The 22,683-nt window shown below is 41.9% G+C and overlaps 1 protein-coding gene across 4 annotated transcripts; it reads left to right on the plus strand.

The window, feature by feature from the left end:
• The first annotated feature begins 4,796 nt into the window (after positions 1–4,796).
• On the plus strand, positions 4,797–13,993 carry ncoa4 (nuclear receptor coactivator 4). Of its 4 annotated transcripts, none has more exons than XM_060925563.1 (10): positions 4,797–4,938; positions 7,449–7,572; positions 9,325–9,465; positions 9,675–9,763; positions 9,994–10,102; positions 10,378–10,479; positions 10,592–10,723; positions 11,489–12,505; positions 12,613–12,705; positions 12,804–13,993. In XM_060925563.1, exons 2-10 carry the CDS (start codon positions 7,450–7,452, stop codon positions 12,807–12,809), a joined length of 1,812 nt encoding a protein of 603 aa, XP_060781546.1. In that variant the 5' UTR covers positions 4,797–4,938; position 7,449; the 3' UTR covers positions 12,810–13,993. The 4 variants fall into 4 exon arrangements, with proteins under 4 accessions (XP_060781546.1, XP_060781547.1, XP_060781545.1 ...); XM_060925564.1 differs by lacking the exon at positions 4,797–4,938 and adding an exon at positions 6,010–6,224; XM_060925562.1 differs by lacking the exon at positions 4,797–4,938 and adding an exon at positions 6,010–6,170.
• The last annotated feature ends 8,690 nt before the right edge of the window (positions 13,994–22,683 follow it).

Genomic DNA, 22,683 nt, shown 5'->3' on the forward strand with positions numbered 1-22,683 from the left:
GCATGCTTTTTTATTATCACCAAAGAACTATTTAATCTTGTGTGTCCAAACCTCATTCTCGAAAAAGCATCCTCCTCTTCCTTACTTCTGTTGGTGTTTCTGCTCTTTCCCACTTTGTTCTGGATATTATAAAACTGTCTCCCAGTCTGGCCATTGTCCCATAATGTTTGCCATTTTCCCTTAACTATGTTTTTAACCATACTTTTAATTTCTGCCTTGCTGTAAGCGACTTCAATATGATTTGTCGTTTCCCTGAGTGTTCACATTTATACACTGAAAGAAAAAAAGTGTTTTTTGTCAGCATAATTAAAAAGTTTAATTATCAATTTTTGGAACAAATTTTTTAATTATCCATTAAAAACCAAATTATCAAATAAAAAGTTAAATTATCAATCTCTTAAAATCAGGGCTTTGAACCGGTTCAAGGAACGAAAACGAAAACCGGGAACTTTTTCTATTTCACATGGAACAGAAACGAAACCAGAAACTTTATTATTTCTTATGTTCCGGAACAGAAACGCTTATTAAAAATAATGGTAACCGGTTAATACCGGTTTTTATTTCGTTCCTCAAAGTTTCTGTAGCCTACAAATGGTCATTCTTCTCCTGCGCAAGTTTCTATGACCCGCTGGGGTTCACTTCCTGTGTGACGTTCGCTGACTGAATGGAGAGAGCGGGAAGGTGGACTACTAGTGAGTAAGTGCATTACTGAGTGTCTGAGCAAAGAAGAGCCTGAACGTTGCAACCTCCCTATTGGCTGTTTGTAAAAATGTATCAGTTGTTGCTCTTCCCACGGGAATCATCGCGGGCTCGAGAGACGAGACCTGACGAGTTAGTTCGTTGGTCGCAGAACAAAATGTCTGGACACAAATCGGGTTTTCAGAAAAGGAAAGAAAATAAACGGAGGGTCGAAAATACAAAAAAGGAGGCAGAAAATGCAAAACGAGTTTTAAGGTAGGACAAATGGGTACTTTTCTGAGGCAGCCCGCCGTGGCTTGATTATAGCCCATTTAGTTAAAATAGTTGATATAAAATGTTTATAGTTATAGTTATGTGATGGTTGTCCTGATTTAGACTGTTTTTTTTGGGGGGGGGGGGTTGCGCGATGTTGCATCCGGGTCCAGATTAGGGCAGAACCGGCCCTGGCTACATTTCAGGTGTAGTTTGTTATGAATGTATGTACTTGCATAGATGTGTACTTCCAATATGGCGCCTAACAAAATCTCGCGGCGCGGTGACGTCATGCGGTAGCCCTCTATGGACCCTTTTCACGTGACGTCACGACAAACGCGGCCGCCATTTTGGACGTGTACTACCAGTAGTTTACCACAGCCAGCATTGAGGAACGGCAGCAAAGAAAGTGTTTATTTTCAGCAAGACTTCCATCATGCCACTATATTGTTGTGCACCTGGATGTAGTAACCATCAACAAACAAGGCAAGGGTTATCATTTTATCGGATCCCGACGGAGAAGATGGATAGCGGCCATAAACAGATTGGCAGCCCTCGGCATACCAGCGCTTGTGCAGTGACCACTTTGTTGGAGGTAAGACGAATAAAATTAGCCAGAAAAGGCATTACATTGCTGTTAACATTCTGTGGCGGCGAGTGTGTAACCAAATAGGCTAAAATAACCCATTGTAACCTCTTTGTTCTTCTGTAGTAGCTATTAGCTAATGACATTAGCTAGCGTTGTGTTCCTTTGCTGTTGGTAGACTGTAGGACAGATCAGAGGCAGTGTCCTACAAACAGCGCTTAATTTGAGCGCGCTCCGGAACCTCGGGCGTTGGCTCCGGCAGCTATTTACACTGGATCCGGTGATCCGACACCTCTCTTGACTCTGTAACAAAAAAAAAAAACGATTGTCTTTAGGCTTGCCATCCTTCCACTTGCGAGTGGTAAGTGATCTGCGCTGGGATCACACACACAGCGGCTCAGTCCCGAATCACTGCTCGTGCGCTTCACTCGCGCGCTGTGTGAGCTGCGCAGGGCCGGAGTGCGCACCCTCCAGAGGGCACTCGCTGTTCAGGGCGGAGTGATTTGGAGTGCAGGATGCCTGCGGAGCCGAGCGTATCCGTGTATTGGTGTTGCTGTGTGCAGACGAATCGTGTATTGGTGTTGCTGTGTGCACACTAATCGCTTTTAAAAACGTTAATCTGATGATCCGCTGATACGGTCTAATGTAAACATGGGCTAAGTGTTCAAAACAAGAGGAACATGTATTTGTCTCTTAAATCCAGGCCGTTCCCTGTAATCTGTAACACTGGGTTGGAGAAAGTAATGGCAAATAGCGAGTGCACAAACCGTAGAAGGTAAACTGTACACAGCGCCAGGGCAGTGTGATGGTATGTCTAGATTGTGTTAGCTTATCAATGAACACACTCGTCACTCGACGAGTTTCACGTCCTTACGACGGATACTTAAATGTGTGTTCGGTATTATTGTTGCAGTCTAAGCAGTCATTGTAGCAGCTAGATGAGCGAGAACCGAAAGGGTCTGTGCCATAAACCGTTATTTCTGTACGGCGTTGCTAATGTGTCGTTACTGTTGTTATTTCTCCCTCTGCTCGCCCTGTAAATGCCCTACGTCACTGGATAGCGAAGGTATTTTCTGCATCTCGCTCCTTTTTCTTGTATGTTCTCCGTTTGTCGCCTTCCTCGCATTCAAACCAATTCGAGCCGAAGTCCGCTACATGTCCAAAATGGTGGTCGCGTTTACGAAGGTCACGTGACTGAAAAGGGTCTATAGGGCCTGACTAGCCTTTGGTAACACACTAAACGAATTCTCTTTCATTTTTGGCACTTTTTCTGTTTGTGTAGATGGGAAGACATACTGAGAATCCAAATCGCCAACATTTGAAATAATAATTGTTTTGAATTATTTCTTGTCTTATTTAATGAAGGTTGTAATAGAATTAGCCTACATTTGGCTTAAGCTGGATGAGACAGAGACAATTTTATAGCCATTTGTTAAACAGCTGACAGGGAACGTAATTAACCGTTCCGGGAACGAAATTTTTTTGTTCTAACCGGTTCGGGAACGTCTATTTAATGGTGGAACCCAAAACCGGAAACGTTAAAATTCCGTTTCTGTTCGGAACGAACCAATAGGAAAAAATTCCGGTTCAAAGCCCTGCTTAAAATACAACCATTCAAACACAGCCAATTTCTAAAATAGCACTAAAATGGATTTATGGATTTGATCAACTGGTGGGGCGGCACGGTGGTGTAGTGGTTAGCGCTGTCGCCTCACAGCAAGAAGGTCCTGGGTTCGAGCCCCGGGGCCGGCGAGGGCCTTTCTGTGCGGAGTTTGCATGTTCTCCCCGTGTCCGCGTGGGTTTCCTCCGGGTGCTCCGGTTTCCCCCACAGTCCAAAGACATGCAGGTTAGGTTAACTGGTGACTCTAAATTGACCGTAGGTGTGAATGTGAGTGTGAATGGTTGTCTGTGTCTATGTGTCAGCCCTGTGATGACCTGGCGACTTGTCCAGGGTGTACCCCGCCTTTCGCCCGTAGTCAGCTGGGATAGGCTCCAGCTTGCCTGCGACCCTGTAGAAGGATAAAGCGGCTAGAGATAATGTGATGTGATGTGTGTGTGTGATGTGATCAACTGGTCAGGCGGCACGGTGGTGTAGTGGTTAGCGCTGTCGCCTCACAGCAAGAAGGTCCTGGGTTCGAGCCCCGTGGCCGGCGAGGGCCTTTCTGTGCTGAGTTTGCATGTTCTCCCCGTGTCCGCGTGGGTTTCCTCCGGGTGCTCCGGTTTCCCCCACAGTCCAAAGACATGCAGGTTAGATTAACTGGTGACTCTAAATTGACCGTAGGTGTGAATGTGAGTGTGAATGGTTGTCTGTGTCTATGTGTCAGCCCTGTGATGACCTGGTGACTTGTCCAGGGTGTACCCCGCCTTTCGCCCGTAGTCAGCTGGGATAGGCTCCAGCTTGCCTGCGACCTTGTTGGACAGAATAAGCGGCTAACAGATAATGGATGGATGGATCACCTTATTTTGCTGCGCCATTGTGCTCTGTGGGTGAATCAAACCTCTCCCTGCAATGACATGTTGCTACCACCAGGTGGCAGCACAAAGCTTTGAATTGTGGCTATAATTCTTAGAGTAATAACGTACAATATAATTCTTGCAAAATGAAAGCTAACTATATCCGTAAAATCTACAAACAATAGCTATTCTATTTTACATCCCCCCCCCACTATGATCTAGACTTTACGTGGACAATACTGAAGTTGTTTTTACTATCAAAATCAGAGTTTAGATTAGATTATATTAGATAAAACTTTATTGATCCCTTTGGGCAGGTTCCCTCAGGGAAATTAAGATTCCAGCAGCATCATTACAGATAAATAGAGAAAAGAAATAGAGAAAACTTCTAGATAAATTAAAATAAACTAAGTATTTATATATACAAATATAAAAGAATAGGACAGGGGGGAGAAGTGGGGTTAGGGTAAGTGTAAGGGTTGGGGGGAGTAGTGCACTTCAAAGGAAGAAATACAGGAGTCCTCTGGGGAAACCCCCGGTGCTTGCTTTTTTTTTAAGTATTTATGTACTTATTTATGGTTATTTGGTTTTCTGTCTCAATCTTGTTCCAGCAGTGCTGTCATACCGCTTATTACCAGCACGTGGCGGTAAGCCGTCTATAGCGTGCATTATGAAGCCGAAGAAGAACAGGCGACGGTATTATCGCGAGACAATGACGTTTTAAAAATGTTTCGTTTTATATTTCATGTGGATGGCATCGTTTCTCCGTTAACTAGAAGGTGCGCATGTTTGTGAAATCTGCTTTAGTCGAACGGAACCATTTTTAATGGTTCAAAAGCACGTTTGGTATTTTGGCTGTGTGGAATTTACCTGTTTGTGTTTTTGACCTTCTGCACGAATAATTATTTGGTATCCAAATATATACGCATCTACAGAGGAGATCAGAGGTAGGTCCGGACACTTTCTGAGGATGTTAATGTCTAATGAGCTAACTTGGCTAATGTAGACACACACAGGGTTATTATTATTATTATGTTAATATTCTGTGTTAGTTTAAACGGAAAGTTAATCCAAGTTTACTGTAGTGCGTTTGTTTAGTCTTTAATGAGGGTCTCGACCCAACTAACTACATTTTTAAAGCACGAACACAACTCGTTTTTGTGGGTCATGATGCTAAACATCCTGCTGTATAAATGATGGATGATTTAATTAAATCAGTGGCGTTCTGGACTCATAAATCACCCAGATGTGCTCATGTACATGCTGTTTCACAGTCATGTCTGTTTTTGTCTGTTTAATACTACACTATAGTCTAGTTAACCGGAGTAACAAGTCGTGACCAAACTTAAATGTCTTTCCCTCCATTTCTTTCGCATGCTGTTTCGCAGTACTCAGAAACTGTTGTGAAAGTGTTCTCCTTTTTTTTTGCTTTTCCCACTTTCACTGTCCAGCTCAGCATATTTCTGCCTTTTTCCTCAGGGTTGCCAGATATGTGTAACAAAAAGTCATAGTATACATTCTCATCTCATTATCTCTAGCCGCTTTATGATGGCATACATTCGGTTTTCGTTAATAATCTCACCCTTTTAAATCTTTAACTATTCACGGGTTATTTGTACAGAAGTTGGAACAAAGTTGAAGAAACTGTGAGGGCTGTATTGGTTGATTATTTACTGAAACCTAGACGGAGTTAATTTTTACTTTCGGTTGAGACAAGAGTGTTCGCTAATACGTTACGATAGTACATATAGCATTCATTAAGTACATACTTTTTAATTAAATCAATGCATGTTGGTGGAAAAGCGGTGTGGATTTGTTGCAAATCTGGCAACCCGGGGGTGTACGTGCGAAATGGAACAGTGCTGGTGGAGGCGATCTCGCACCGGGTGCTGACGTAGCTGCGCGCCGCGCGCGATAACGTTCCATCCACCGCCCATCAGACGTCACACCACCTTTCACGCTCTGTGATTGGTTGCGAGTGTGAGCAAGTGTAGTGCACAAGCCAATCCACGAATTAGGGCGGGTCTTAGGAGGTGACGGGAGGAAAGGCGGTTGAGGCCCCGGTGGCGGTATAAATCAGGAAGTTCGATAATTAAAGCTGTGTGTTAAGGATTGTTAGAGACAAAATAACATCGCTGAAGGATTTCGGTTGTGTCACTGAGCGGATTGACTGGACGAGGTATGAATCAGTCATGATGTAGTGACCGCAGTCTCTCCACACGGACACTTCCGGGTTAGGCCTCACCATGGAAACTAACCTTCATTACTGTCACAGGAGTGTTTATTAGTATTAAACTGGGATTCAGTGGCGTTAAAGGCTGAATTAAATTCTATTGTAGCTAGTTTACTAAACTATAACGCTGGCTAACTAGCAAACACCTTGTTTTGTTGTGGTTTTGAATTTGCTGCTAGTTTAATGAGTGACACTTTTGTTATAACTGCCCATTTTAATATGGATCAGATTTGGGAGCACTAGATTTAACCTTGTTTGTTTGTTCCCAGTTTCTTCTTTTTTTCTGTTCAGACCTTTTGCTTTTACACACATTAACATTTAAATATCTAATAACTGTCAGGTTGTTTATGTAACTTACATTTTACAGTCATTAACTTTCTATTTTCGAGATGTTCATTTTCATAAAGGAAATTAACTAAATATCCAGTTGATAAATCTGTAATTTTTTGTTTTAATGGGAAAATGCCTTTTAACAAGTTTAAAACAATGGCTCATCTTTCTGATTCAGTAAAAATGAAGCTTTTTTTTGCATCACGTTTTTAGTTTTTAAATAGCTGTACTGGCTGCTGAACAAAAATTTGTCTTTGACCTTTTGCAGCTTTCGGAGATGGCTTTAGCTCTCGGCGTCTGTTTTGTTTGCTGGGTTATTTTTAACTGAGTTTTACTGAATGAATTCTTTTTAGCACGTTATTTTTGTAAATTCACTTAAATGCATTTCATGATTTATCATGAGTACTAGACAGTACAGTGGAATGCTTATTTTGTGAGTCCTACAGCAATATTACCTAAACATGAATGAATTTTTAAAAAAAAATGGAGAGATAAAATAATTAAAAACAAGGCTGTAAATCGGCTCACTGTTGATGGCTAGGCTTTGAAAGTTAGGTGCGAGTGTTTAGCAGTTTGTGGTAGAAAGGCACACAATAGCCTTATTTTTTTGTGTGTGTTTCTTGAAACATGCTTTTTGTTCAGGTAACTGGAATGTGCCTTTGTCAGGCTGTTTGTGTTAAGTGACAGAGCTGGTTGTTTTTCAGCAGAAATCAAGCACGCTATTGATGAACACGGTGTTCTTTTGCTGCAGTTCAGTGAATGTGTCTCCTCCGATCTCGAGCCCTGTATAGTGCTGAAAGCATTATCATTCTCGTCAACGGAGTTCAGTTTACATGCAAGAACTATGTTGAAACTGAAATTTGAAATGCAAATGACAAATTTGTTTCTCTGCAGCATGTCACCACCAGGAGAAGAGCACGCAGCCCTGCGACAGTGTGTTCAGGCTCGAGCGCAGCTGGAGGAGGCCATAGCTGGAGTGATTAAAGCTGAGGCCCAGCTCAGGGGAAACTCGAGAGAGGTGAGGGGCTTTAAGCATGTCGTAAATCCACTGCTGTTTCAACTAAAAGGCCTTTGGTTCTGCTGATTCTTTGTCAAGTCACGTCTTGAATTGATTGAGTCTAGCTCCAATGTAAAGAATCTTGGCTACTGGCTGGACTCAAACTTGGGCATGTCAGAACACATTATGAACTTCTGTAAAGCAGCTTTTTTTTTTTTTTTTCCATCTACACAATGTAAGACGCATAAGGAAGTACCTGTCTAAAGACTGTCTAGTTACCTTAGTCCATGTCTTTATTACAAGTAGGGTGGATTATTGCAATAGTTTGCTGTATGGTCTCCCTAAAGAGCAGATCGCCAAAATGCAGCCACAAGGTTAATACTGGATGTTGGCAAATATTCACCCATCACTCCGTCGTCGTATCAGTTGCATTGGCTACCCATACACTATCATATCCAATTCAAAGTACTTTTAATTACTTTCAAGGGCATCCATGGCTTCGCACAATCATGTATTTGTAAGCTCAACATCAAGGACAAATCGTCATGCCGCCTGAGATCGAACAATGGCATTCTACTTAAGCATCCCAATGGCAGGATGAGAACAACCCTTGGCGCGCGTTCCTTCACAGCCGCAGCACCAACGTTATGGAGCAGTCTTCCACTGTCAATTAGGAACATGGAATTACTGACCGATTTTAAGACAGCGTTAAAGACGTATCTATTCAAGCAAGCTTTTACTTAATTTTAGGAGTCTTCTGTATTACGTATGGCTTTATTAGTCATACGTATATTTTGTAATTGTTTATGTATTTGGATACTTTTAAAATATATTTTAATGGAACATGTAAACATGTATTTTTCTTGATTTTGTAACTGAATTGTAAAGCGCTATTGATCTGCCATTGCTAAATAGTGCTGTATAAGTTATTTATTATTCCTTACTGTTTTTGACTGGACCTTTTTGTTTCGTGTTTGTGTTGGTTTTTGACCTGAAGTTGCAGCATCAGTGTTCTGTTTTTCCAGCTGAACTCCTCACTGACTGCCTGGTGTTTTGTGCTTTGCCTTTTTGCTTTGCGCTGTAAACATTTGTTGATTAGGAGGTCTTTATTCAGGCACTTTGGCTAATCCTTTGTAATACAGCCAGAGAAAGGGGGCTTTTTTTTTTTTTTTAATCAGAAGCACACAGCAAATGACGTGGTGATTACCAATTCCTCCACACCCTCATGCATGCTGTATCATGTGATAAAAGTCTGGGGAAAAACTTGTGCTTGGATGACGTATTCCAATATCTCTGTGCCTTGGTATTGGTTAGTTGCCGCACACTAACACATTCTAAGCCTGGATCACTTATCTACGTTGTGTGATTGATACGTTAACACGACAGCCAAGAAGGGTTGTTCTTCCTCATATGTAGATGAATATTTAGCTTCATATTCCCTGTTGGTTGAGATTTGTATCAAATTTCTTCATAAACTCCTTTCACCTGGAACTGGAGGAAAGTTAGGTATTTCTATCATGGAAATGTTTTTTAATCTTCACCGAACCAAGATTTGAGACAATGAGCTTGTGTGTTTATAAGAAATCCACAACCTTTATTTCGGTACAGTCAGACTACTAATAAAATCTTGTTTCCTGTAATCAGGTACAGGATGCTCTCTGCTCATGTGTGTGGGGGAGAGACTTATTATTTCTTCCTTCTATATTTACATTTTGTTTCCATTTACTTTCAGTTGCTTGTTCTAAATTTGTCTGAAATATTGTTTCTGTTCAGGTGAAGTCTCAGCTTCACAGCTGTATCAGCAGGCATTTGGAGACGCTGCGCTCGCGGGAGGTTTGGCTGCTCGAGCAGATTGACCTGTTGGAGCACCTGAAGGCAGAAAGTCTACAGCAGCAGTTACAGCAGCTCCACTGGGTCAGTCTGTCACTGATGCGCACACACACACTACAGATTCTCTTGAACCTGATATGTAATTTAGTAGGAAATGATGTACTGGTCAGACATGGTAATGTTATAAACTTGCAGTTTTTCGTTCTAGATGTGATACTGAAGTCTGTGGTAGTCAAGGTAATTATGTTCTTTGTGCAACCCTCTGGGTGTTTGTTTATTTTATATAAATGCAGCTCCGGGGCCAGTTTGACATCCTCATCCATCAACTACAAAATTCCAACAACAGCGGCCTTGCCAGCCAACTCACTAGCTGCTTGGAAAAGTAAGCCCCAGCTCACACTGGATTCTTTTGAAGCCTTTGGTTTAGCTGGCATGTTTGCTTCACCCAGCTAAATTATTGTTTACGAGGTAGAACGTTAATTGTAGTGGTTTAAGCCTCAGTTCTTATCTGCCCTTCAAAGAGGCAAAGCTTGAGCTCACACCCATGCAATAATGCTACATATGTCGGAGGCAAGGAGCTGTAGAGCGTTACAACTCTTCTGCCCTGTACAGGTTTTCTGGCGCGAGTCTGAGTCCTGAAGAAACACCAGAGATGAGTTTTGAAGCAGATGCCCGTTCCTTGCGCCAAGCTATTACCTCTTTTGGGACCATTTCCACCCAGGTTTGCTCATCTGTTCTGATTAACACGCGCTTGCTGTTAAATGCCTTTTATGGTTTTTCACCCTTCTTTGCTTTTGGATTGTTGGTGTAGAATGACTTTCAGAAGTTAAAATGGGTTTTAATTCACTGTTGTATTGTCATTTAAATGTTTAGTGTGCTATTAACTTTTATGTAAATTGACTTTTTAAACTTGCACTGTGTGCGTGCCGGCTGATGGGAATAGAATGTGCGTCACTGAACTGTCATCACACTCATTACTCTACCTGCCTATTTCAGCAGATGTTGAAGACCTCTGCCTCTGGCTTAACCAGTCAAAGATCACGCTCTGCTGAGGAAACATGGCTTGTACAGAACTGCCCCGTCACTACAAAGAGACAGGTTTGTCCTTTACACGCTACAGGTTTCTGTAGCACTATGTGACTTGTGCAGGCATTTCTGGGTTGTCCTACCTCCTTGTGTTGGTGTAAATTACCTGGTTATGTTTTTACAGAAGCTGGAAGAATGGGGAGGTCCACTTGCTGAATGGCTTCTCACCAGCAGGCCTGTGCCCAGTACTCCAATTGGATACCAGTCCAGTAATAACCCTCAGGATTGGCTGTTAACCCCAAAAGAGAAACTTCAGGTGAGTTCTTGTGGCGGGTCACATGGCTGTCAACGTGAATATTTCAGACCGCTTCAGCTGATCTTTAAATTCAAGGGTTACTTGTGATAGAAAAAAAATGGTTAGCTCTTCTTGGATGGATTAGTCTTGTTGTATGGTATGAGATTTTTTTTTTTTGGGCTGGGTGCCAATTTGACCTTTTAAAAATATTTAAATAGATATTTTCTCTGTACTTGAATATAAAACTACTTGGAGAAAATCACTGTATGAAGTTAGTTGGGGGGGCGCTCAACAATTTGAATCCACCATTGTCCGAGATCCAAAACTAATCATAATTGGAGGGTAAGAGCATGGTAACTGGAAATTAGCCATAGAAAATGCATGCTAAGTGTGTGGGTGGGGTTTTTTTTTTGGAAGGGAAAAGGTATGCACTTGGGTCCTTTACATAACTTCCTGGCTTCAAGTCAAAGTATTTATATAATCACTTTTTCCAATGGATATTGTTACAATGCAGCTTTAGATGAGTTGCTAATGAACAAAAGGTACCCGAAGACATTAGGTAACCTTCAGAAGAAAGGGACTCAAAAGTGAACCCGTTCTCTTCTGGGTGACAGTGTAGTGCTATTATGAGTCGTTAACATCATATTGAAATGTTTAGATACTAAAGGCACCTGGGTTCTTTAGATTTGCAAGCTTGGTGATCCCACAAGATTTGCATCATGAATTTCTGTGACTGTTGCCATGGGGAAAGGCCAGTTAATTTTTACTGAGCTTGCCTCCTTCCAGGCACATTGCCCACTTGTCCCCGTGGACTTCCAGAAGGCATGGGGCCAGCTCAAAGATCTAGAAGCGTGGCTCCTGAAGAAGTCACCTGCACGTGAGCGAACCAACAGCACTGCCAGCACTAGCAGCTCTGCTTTCTCCATCGAGAAGATTGAGGAGAATGACTTGCTGGAAGATGATGTTGAGGGAGTCCAAATGGAGAGTGATGAGGAGACTGAGAACACTGAGGCTCTTGATGATTGGCTCATCACCCCCAAAACCAACAAGTCATTGGAGACCAGTCCTGTTTCAGATGCAGGTAAGTGGAAGCAGGTGTTCAAACCCTTCCATGAGACCTTCTGTCCTGCTGACTGGCTTCCAAAATCAGACTGTGGTTCATGCTGTGCCTCACGTGTCAAGGCAGTGGAGATTGAGAACTTGGGGAAGCTCAAGTGCCTGAAAACTCCCCCACCTTCAAGTGCTGTTACTCCTACTACTCCCACTGTGTCTTCTGGGAGTCCTAATCCACTGGAAGCTTGGCTCCAGCAGACCATCCCTATAGAAAATACCTGCAAAGCCAATGAGAAATGTTCAAGCTTTGCACAGTGTGTGTGTGACACCAACTGTGGCAAGGAGGCTCTGAGTGCCTGGCTGCTTAAGAAGGAAGGCAGAGACAAGAATGGTGTGCCTATGGACAAGAACGCCGCCAATAAACCAGCTATGTTACAGGAGCAGAAGGTGCAGGCCATCTTGGACGCCTGGCTGCATCCCAGCAAAAGGGTAGAAGCTCCGTTTCTATCCTCTCTGTCAGGCTGGGTTTTTCCATGTAAGCTGGATGGAAAAGAGAGAGCCACTTGTGAGAAGAGCTCACGCTTTAATTTGCTCGGAGATTCTGAGAGTCCCTTCCACAAACCCCTGAAACCTGACCTTTGGGTGCTGCCTGAAAAGAAATGCACAGAAATCTCTTGCAAGAACACCACGCCAGAGCCAGACGCAGAAGAGGACAAATGGCTCCTACGGAAGCGGGCCAACGTACAGCAGGTAGGGCAGTAGTCCGTAATTTACTGCAAAATCCCCCAAATTATTTCATTATATGATGTGAAGCTGATTTTTTTTTTTTTTTTCCCCCCCACCCCAATGCTTTACAGGACAGGCTTGGTCTTCCCAGAGTATGTGATTTATTTTCCTGTCTCAAGCTTGATGGGGACAAGGAGAAGTGGTTACATCATACACCTATACAGGTGAGAGCCAGCACTATTTATGACACAGGAAATTCTAAATTTGGTTAAAAGGAAATGTCTGCTTTTGTGGAAGAAATAAAACCGCTTTTCTTTTTCAGGTGTGAAAACTGAATCGTATTCAGTAATCCTTTGGTGGACCTACTGATTGCTGGTCATCCCTCATAGAATCATCTGTTGCCTTATTTTAAAATTTCTCTAGGATTCAAGGTGTCTCTCCTAACTTTTATTTTAGTTGTTTAAGTTTTAGCTCAACACTGCTGTCAGGAGAGAATAAGGCTTTCCATGCAACCAACTAACACATTGTGTAGTTCAGCTCATTACAGACGGAAATCAATGACCCTATTTCTGCAGAAAGCCAGTGAAACAAACTTTACATGACCGTATAATGTAAAGGTCATAAATCAGGTCCAGCTATTCTTTTATCTTTGAGACTGACGGATTGAGTGATGGGTGGGAATAATAATGACAAAGCTGATCAAGAGGTGAGAGGTTTTTGTACACCCAGAGGAGGAAAAGCTGGTTTATTCACACACTTCATTCCGCTGGCCTGAGGTGCATTTTGTCTGACGTATACGTCTTTAGATTTTTGATAATATGACTCTGGATTATCGAGCAGAGTTTTCTTCCAGTATGGAAAGCTGAAATTGTTTAAATTGGCACCCACTGGCAAAGATCGGCAGATTGAATTTAGTGCGCACAGTCCAATATTCTGCACAGTATATTTTGATAATTGCTCACCTTCCTGTACTTATGGTTTGTTAGTGTAATGGGGCAATCTGAGTTTGGTTTTATTCTGACCATCACTACTGAGTAGGCATCCTACAGTAACTCCTGAAATACAGTGTAGCAAACCTAAGTTAGAAAGTATGTTGAGGTATAAGTGCTTGTTTTTTTTTCTCTCCTTTGGTCTCCTATGTTTCTCAAAGCTTTGGTGGTCTAGATTGCAGTGGCTTGAAGATGTATTTCTTTGCAGTAGATTAATAAAGCAAATGTGAAGCAGATTTAACAGGAAACCTTATATAAACTTTGCCAGCTCTCCCTAAAAGGACCAAGGGTTTGGTGCAATACATGGTAACAAAATGTGACTAATACCACTCTTCTGCCAGTGATTATTATTATTTTTTTAAATATCATCCCTTATTTTAAGCCCATTGTCTCATTCATGCACAAATGTATCGCAGATGAATCCTACACCTATGCTATTTGGAGTATTATTACTGATACGCTTTCTGTTCTCTGCGATCTGTATGAAAATCTAACTCTTAATAAATATATTTAAACACCGTAATACTCCCTTCTGTCTTTGCTCTTGTTGACTGAGGAAGTATTTTAAGTTTCACTTTCTGTGTTCTGCTGGGAACTTTAAAGTGAGAACAAATATTCAGACGTTTGGTTTTATTTAATGTCCAACCAGTGAGATACATCCACTTCAAATTTACATACATCTCCATTTTAAATTGGAGAGTTGTGTTTTTGTTTTTTTCTTCTTCTTCTCTGGGTGGGCGGGGGGGATTCTGATGCTACATATTCACTTGCTGAGCTCTTTATTAGGAACATTGTTTGCGTCTACTCATTTGTGCAGTCACCTAATCAGCAAATGGTGTGCCAGCAGTGCATGAAATTATGGAGAGATGGCCCATCAGATTTGGGTACAGACTGGCCAAAGCAAACTGGCCAGCTGAAGAAAAGGCAATAGAAACCATCTCTTCCTCCCTCCCTTCCAAAAAAAAAAAAAAGGGGGGGGGGGCATTCAGCTGTTTAGTCTGTGCCCATGATGGCATCAGATTCTTGATGCTGGCTGACAGGAGTGGAACTCAATCTGTGAGTGGTGAGGGGTTTTTTTTGGGGGGGGGGTTGGGTGCACAAACAACCCACCACTCAGATTGAGTTCTGGGGGCTGAAACTCCTTGCTTGATATTGTAACTGAAATCACCCTTTGCAACGGTGGTAAGCAGAAAAGCATCTCTGTGAAACAAAGCATTGAACCTTGATGTGGATGAACAGTAGAAGACCACGTCAGGTTCCATTGCTATCAGCCAGCATCAAGAATCTGATGCCATCATGGGCACAGACTAAACAGCTGGTGTGCGTGCGAGAGAGGGAGAAACTCCCAGGAGTTTATTAAAGACTCAAACCAGTCCATCTGTCACCAACATCCATGCCAATATCAAAGTCACAGATCACAATTTTTCCCCATTTGGATCTTTGATGTGAACATGAGGCATTGATATGGCTTTTGTACTCACTGAAAGACAATAGCAAGAGACTTCAGACATAAATGTAACATCTGGAATTAATTCAGGGTTTTTTCTTAACACATTTGTGTATAAATTATTCATTTACTGGCACATGGCTTGGTACAAAACAGACAACTGCTTACTTATCTCTGGCCCCTGACTTAAAAATGGCTGATTTGTTTATGCAGTAGCTGTAAATGTACTCTGACATGCTCACTGTAACCTCAGTCATGGAATCAGTGTCAGTGTTCAGTTAAATATTTTATTCTCTGTAATAATTCAAAATTTAGGTGGGCCGTGCCCTCTATAATCATTGTAAAGACCTTGTAAAGATTAGTAAAAAGGATTAGAAAATTCACATTTTGGTGAAGTCCCTTCATCTCCCACTGAAAATAGGAGAAAAATCCAACGTTTCATTGAAATTTTACTCAAAAACAAATCCCTCATCAAGAAATAATTTTCAACAACAAACATGTGCCACTATTCTTGGTACCCCTGGAAATTATAATGAACACAATATACCTGAAGCATGTTTCCCATTTAAATTGTACATATTTGAGTTGGAGTGTGTAGGAACTTTCCAGCTATAATCCATGACTTCCTGATGAACTGATATGACACAGAGGCCAAATTCCTTTCATCATCTGTCAAGATAAGAGAACACGCAAACCTAATGAGGGACAAGTGTGTTGACCTTCATAAGTCAGAGAATGGTAAATATAGATATTTATGCAGCGCCTAAAAGCAGATCTCCTGATTGAGTGTATGAGCAAAATATTTGCAAGGGCACAAAATTAACCTGAATATACAGTGGTGTGAAAAAGTGTTTGCCCCCTTCCTGATTTATATTTTTTTGCATGTTTGTCACACTTAAATGTTTCAGATCATCAGACAAATTTAAATATTAGACAAAGATAACACAAGTAAACACAAAATGCAGTTTTTAAAGCAAGGTTTTTATTATTAAGGGGAAAAAAATCCAAACCTACATGACCCTGTGTGAAAAAGTGATCCCCCCCCCCCCCCCCAAAAAAAAACAAAACAAATTAACTGTGGTTTATCACGTCTTTGGAAAGCTGAGTTCAATTTCTCTAGCCACACCCAGGCCTGATTACTGCCACACCTGTTCTCAATCAAGATATCACTTAAATAGGACCTGCCTGACAAAGTGAAGTAGACCAAAAGATCCTTGAAAGCTAGACGGCATGCTACGATCCAAAGAAATTCAGGAACAAATGAGAAACAAAGTAATTGAGATCTATCAGTCTGGGAAAGATTATAAAGCCATTTCTAAAGCTTTGGGACTCCAGCGAACCACAGGGAGAGCCATTATCCACAAATGGCGACAACATGGAACAGTGATGAACCTTCCCAGAAGTGGCCGGCCGACCAAAATTACCCTAAGAGCGCAGCAACGACTCATCCAAGAGGTCACAAAAGACCCCACAACAACATCCAAAGAACTGCAGGCCTCACTTGCCTCAGTTAAGGTCAGTGTTCACAACTCCACCATAAGAAAGAGACTGGGCAAAAATGGCCTGCATGGCAGAGTTCCAAGACGAAAACCACTGCTGAGCAAAAAGAACATAAAGGCTCGTCTCAGTTTTGCCAGAAAACATCTTGATGATCCCCAAGACTTTTGGGAAAATACTCTGTGGACTGACGAGACAAAAGTTGAACTTTTTGGAAGGTGTATGTCCCATTACATCTGGCGTAAAAGTAACACAGCATTTCAGAAAAGGATCATCCTACTGTACCAACAGTAAAATATGGTGGTGGTAGTGTGATTGTCTGAGGCTGTTTTGCTGATTCAGGACCTGGAAGACTTGCTGTGGTAAACAGAACCATGAATTCTGCTGTCTACCAAAAAATCCTGAAGAAGAATGTCTGGCCATCTGTTCGTGACCTCAAGCTGAAGCCCCTCACAGCAAGAAGGTCCTGGGTTCGAGCCCTGGGGCCGGCGAGGGCCTTTCTGTGCGGAGTTTGCATGTTCTCCCCGTGTCCGCGTGGGTTTCCTCCGGGTGCTCCGGTTTCCCCCACAGTCCAAAAACATGCAGGTTAGGTTAACTGGTGACTCTAAATTGACCGTAGGTGTGAATGTGAGTGTGAATGGTTGTCTGTGTCTATGTGTCAGCCCTGTGATGACCTGGCGACTTGTCCAGGGTGTACCCCGCCTTTCGCCCATAGTCAGCTGGGATAGGCTCCAGCTTGCCTGCGACCCTGTAGAAGGATAAAGCGGCTAGAGATAATGAGATGAGATGAGATCATCTACAGTGCATAATATCATCAAAAGATTCAGAGAATCTGGAAGAATCTCTGTGCGTAAGGGTCAAGGCCGGAAAACCATACTGGGTGCCCGTGATCTTCGGGCCTTTAGACGGCACTGCATCACATGCAGGCATGCTTCTGTACTGGAAATCACAAAATGGGCTCAGGAATATTTCCAGAGAACATTATCTGTGAACACAATTCACCGTGCCATCCGCCGTTGCCAGCTAAAACTCTATAGTTCAAAGAAGAAGCCGTATCTAAACATGATCCAGAAGCGCAGACGTCTTCTCAGGGCCAAGGCTCATTTAAAATGGACTGTGGCAAAGTGGAAAACTGTTCTGTGGTCAGACGAATCAAAATGTGAAGTTCTTTATGGAAATCAGGGACGCCGTGTCATTCGGACTAAAGAGGAGAAGGACAACCCGAGTTGTTATCAGCGCTCAGTTCAGAAGCCTGCATCTCTGATGCTATGGGGTTGCATTAGTGCGTGTGGCATGGGCAGCTTACACATCTGGAAAGACACCATCAATGCTGAAAGGTATATCCAGGTTCTAGAGCAACATATGCTCCCATCCAGACGACGTCTCTTTCAGGGAAGACCTTGCATTTTCCAACATGACAATGCCAAACCACATACAGTGCCCTGAAAAGGTATTCATACCCCTTGAACTTTTTCACATTTTTCCACCTTACAACCACAAACTTAAAAGTTTTTTATTGAGATTTTATGTGATAGACCAACACACAGTAGCACATAATTGTGAAATGAAACGAAAATGATAAATGGTCTTCAAAATCTTAAACAAATAAAAATCTGAAAAATGTGGTGTGCATTAGTATTCAGCCCCCTGTACTCTGATACCTCTAAATACAATCCAGTGCAATCAATTGCCTTCAGAAGTCATCCAATTAGTTAATAGAGTCCTACTGTGTGTAATTTACTCTCAGCATAAATACACTTGTTCTGTGAAGGCCTCAGTGGCTTGTTCGAGAACACTGAAGAACAAACAGCATCATGAAGAACAAAGAACTCACCAGACAGGTCAGGAATAAAGTTCTGGAGAAATTTAAAGCAGGGTTAGGTTATAAAAAAAATATCCCAAGCTCTGAACATCTCAAGAAGCACTGTTCAATCCATCATTCAAAAATGGAAAAAGTATGGCACAACTGCAAACCTACCAAGACATGGCCGTCCACCTAAACTGACAGAGCGAGCAAGGAGAGCACTGGTCAGAGAAGCAGCCAAAAGGCCCATGATCACTCTGGAGGAGCTGCAGAAATCCACAGCTCAGGTGGGAGAATCTGTGCACAGGACAACTATAAGTCGTACACTCCACAAATCTGGCCTTTTTGGAAGAGTGGCAAGAAGAAAGCCATTGTTGAAAGACAGACATAAGAAGTCCTGTTTGCAGTTTGCCAGAAGCCATATAGGGGACACAGCAAACATGTGGAAGAAGGTGCTTTGGTCAGATGAGACCAAAGTTGAACTTTTTGGCCTAAATGCAAAGCGCCATGTGTGGCAGAAAACTAACACTGCTCATCACCCTGCACACACCATCCCCACTGTGAAACATGATGGTGGCAGCATCATGCTATGGGGATGCTCTTCTTCAGCAGGGACAGGGAAGCTGGTCAGAGTTGATGGGAAGATGGATGGAGCTAAAACAGGGCAATCCTGGAAGAAAACCTGTTGGAGGCTGCAAAAGACTTGAGACTGGGAAGGAGATTCACCTTCCAGCAAGACAGTGACCCTAAACATACAGCCAGAGCTACAATGGAATGGTTTAGATCAAAGAATATTCATGTGTTAGAATGGCCCAGTCAAAGTCCAGACCTAAATCCCATTGAGCATCTGTGGCAAGACTTGAAAATTGCTGTTCACAGACGCTCTCCATCCAATCTGGCTGAGCTTGAGCTATTTTGCAAAGAAGAATGGGCAAAAATTTCAGTGTCTAGATGTGCAAAGCTGGTAGAGACATACCACAAAAGACTTGCAGCTGTAATTGCAGCAAAAGGTGGCTCTACAAAGTATTGACGCAGGGGGGCTGAATACTAATGCACACCACATTTTTCAGATTTTTGTTTAAAATTTTGAAGACCATTTATCATTTTCGTTTCACTTCACAATTATGTGCTACTCTGTGTTGGTCTATCACATAAAATCTCAATAAAAAACTTTTAAGTTTGTGGTTGTAAGGTGGAAAAATGTGAAAAAGTTCAAGGGGTATGAATACTTTTTCAAGGCACTGTACTGCATCAATTACAGCATCATGGCTGCGTCGAAGAAGGGTCTGGATACTGAACTGGCCAGCCTGCAGTCCAGATCTTTCACCCATAGAAAACATTTGGCGCATCATAAAACGGAAGATACGACAAAAAAGACCTAAGACAGTTGAGCAACTAGAATCCTACATTAGACAAGAATGGGTTAACATTCCTATCCCTAAACTTGAGCAACTTGTCTCCTCAGTCCCCAGACGTTTACAGACTGTTGTAAAGAGAAAAGGGGATGTCTCACAGTGGTAAACATGGCCTTGTCCCAACTTTTTTGAGATGTGGTGTTGTCATGAAATTTAAAATCACCTAATTTTTTCTCTTTAAATGATACATTTTCTCAGTTTAAACATTTGATATGTCATCTATGTTCTATTCTGAATAAAATATGGAATTTTGAAACTTCCACAGCATTGCATTCCGTTTTTATTTACAATTTGTACTTTGTCCCAACTTTTTTGGAATTGGGGTTGGAAAAACCTTCATTTAAAAACTGCATTTTGTGTTTACTTGTGTTATCTTTGTCTAATATTTAAATTTGTTTGATGATCTGAAACATTTAAGTGTGACAAACATGCAAAAGAAATCAGGAAGGGAGCAAACACTTTTTCACACCACTGTATTATAGCATATGAACCACTGAATTGTCATGTTGTGTAATTCACATCAGTAAATTGCTGCATTGTTTTGTGACAGTGACACAAATAATGAGATGTGCATCACAGTTATAAATACATATTTATTCCTTTCTTTGACGCCACATGCCATGCGCCAGAAACACCATGACGTTTATTATGGTAAGACTGGTGGACAGCAGTGAACCAGCACCTTCACTTTACAGCATTACTATGTAGTTACCATCCAATATCAAACCTGATATGTCAGACAGTTGTCTGGTTACATCTGTCATGTCCATGTGTCATTAGACCTAATTAGCATGCACCTGTTCCTGATTAGAGCTCAATGACACATAAGAACTCTCAGTAACATGGACTTTGTGAAAGCCTTGTATTTTGTACTGTTTTTCTGGTTTTGACCCTGTTTGTGTTTTTGGACTGTGGATATTATATTACCTCTGATATCCTGTCTGGGCGGGACGGTGGTGTAGTGGTTAGCGCTGTCGCCTCACAGCAAGAAGGTCTGGGTTCGAGCCCCGTGGCCGGCGAGGGCCTTTCTGTGCGGAGTTTGCATGTTCTCCCCGTGTCCGCGTGGGTTTCCTCCGGGTGCTCCGGTTTCCCCCACAGTCAAAAGACATGCAGGTTAGGTTAACTGGTGACTCTAAATTGACTGTAGGTGTGAATGTGAGTGTGAATGGTTGTCTGTGTCTATGTGTCAGCCCTGTGATGACCTGGCGACTTGTCCAGGGTGTACCCCGCCGTTCGCCCGTAGTCTGCTGGGATAGGCTCCAGCTTGCCTGCGACCCTGTAGAACAGGATAAAGCGGCTAGAGATGATGAGATGAGATGAGATATCCTGTCTGTGCCTCACTCAACCATTGACTGGTTTTCAACTCTGCCGTTGTCTCTGTTTTGGATCTGTTTCTTAGCATGCTTTCAGTAAAACTCTTCATGTGATTACATCCAACTATCGCCCTTGCATGACAGAAACTGTGAAGTGTCCAACAAATTACTGGTCTAATAAAACTGTTTTAACTAGTTTTATATGAAATTGTGAATCTTTTCTGTAAAAATTAGTAAATAATCCTACATTATTTTATAAAAAGCAAATTAAAAATAAGTGCTGGATAAAAGCCCATCTATCTTATGTAAATGATACAAATTTTGTTGTCCAGTGGTCAAGTGTTTGAGATACGCGGCCTTGCACTTACGATCAGGTTCCTCGTGGTGTTACACGTTCGTACATACAGATGTCAAACAGTCAAAGCCATCAAAAAGTCAGGTCGATGCATTTCTGTAAAGTACAGGGCTCTGCTCTGTGTGCACTTAGCGCCACTATAAAAAATAGCTACTCGCCTGAAAATGTTTACTTTTTTATTATTACCCTAACAGTAAAAACTGGAACTGTTACAAACTTGCCTGGAAGAGGACCCAAGATTATTTTGCCCCCACGTACAATGAGGAGGAGGAGGGTAAGAGAGGCAAAAAAAAAAAAAAAATTCCCCAAGGATCACTGTTGGTGAATTACAAGAAAAAGTAAAGTCTTGGGGTTTCCAAGTCTCCAAAATCACCATCACATGCCACCTTCATGCCAACAGATTATTTGGAAGGTGTGCAGGAAAAAGCCTTTTCTGTTTAGTTTACCACAAACGTAAGCACCTGAAGTCTGCAAAATGCTATGACAATTTTGACTGGAACCGTGTTCTTTGGTCTGATGTAACAAAAATGGAGCTTTTTGGCAATAAACACCCAAGGTGGGTTTGGCATAAAAAGAAGAATGGCTGTAATGAAAAGAACCCAATCCCTACTGTAAAATATGGTGGAAGTTCTGTGATGTTTTGGGGCTGTTTTTCCTCCACAGGGCCTGGAAACCTTGTTAGGATACATGGCATCATGGACTCCATGAAATACCAGAACATTTTACATGAAAATCTGGCTGCTTCTGCAAGTAAACAAACTGTGTCGTTGTTGGAGCTTCCAGCAAGACAATGATACAAAGCATATGTCCAAATCACAAAAACATAAATAAATAAATAAATAAATAAAAATGGTTAACTGACCACATGATCAAGCTTCTGCCATGTGGTCATCTCAGTCCTGACCTGAACCCTATTGAAAACCTGTGGATGAGCTGAAGAGGAGCGAGCACAAGAGATGGCCTCGGACCCTGGATAATGTGGAGAGATTGTGTAAAGAAGAACGGTCTCAGATGCCCTGCTCTGTATTTTCAACCTTATTAAATGTTAGAGGAGAGACTCAGTGCTGTTTTACTGACAAAGGAAGGCTGTACAAAGTATTAAATGCAGGGGTGCCAATAATAACGGCACATGTTTTTATTGAAAATAATATTCTTGATGAGGGATTTGTTTTTCTCTGAATAAATTTAATTCAATTAAAGGTAAGATGCTTCTCATTTTTTCAGCGTGAGATGAAGCGACTTCACCCAAAGGTGGATTTTGTTTTTCAACTAATGTTTACAAGGGATGCCAATAATTGTGAAGGGCACTGTATGTGTGTTCGTGTCCGATATATATTTGTTGTTTTCAGGAGATATCATTTTATGCTTACAATGCATTGTGA

Source organism: Neoarius graeffei, chromosome 7 (assembly GCF_027579695.1).
Source record: "Neoarius graeffei isolate fNeoGra1 chromosome 7, fNeoGra1.pri, whole genome shotgun sequence".
Taxonomy (NCBI): domain Eukaryota; kingdom Metazoa; phylum Chordata; class Actinopteri; order Siluriformes; family Ariidae; genus Neoarius; species Neoarius graeffei.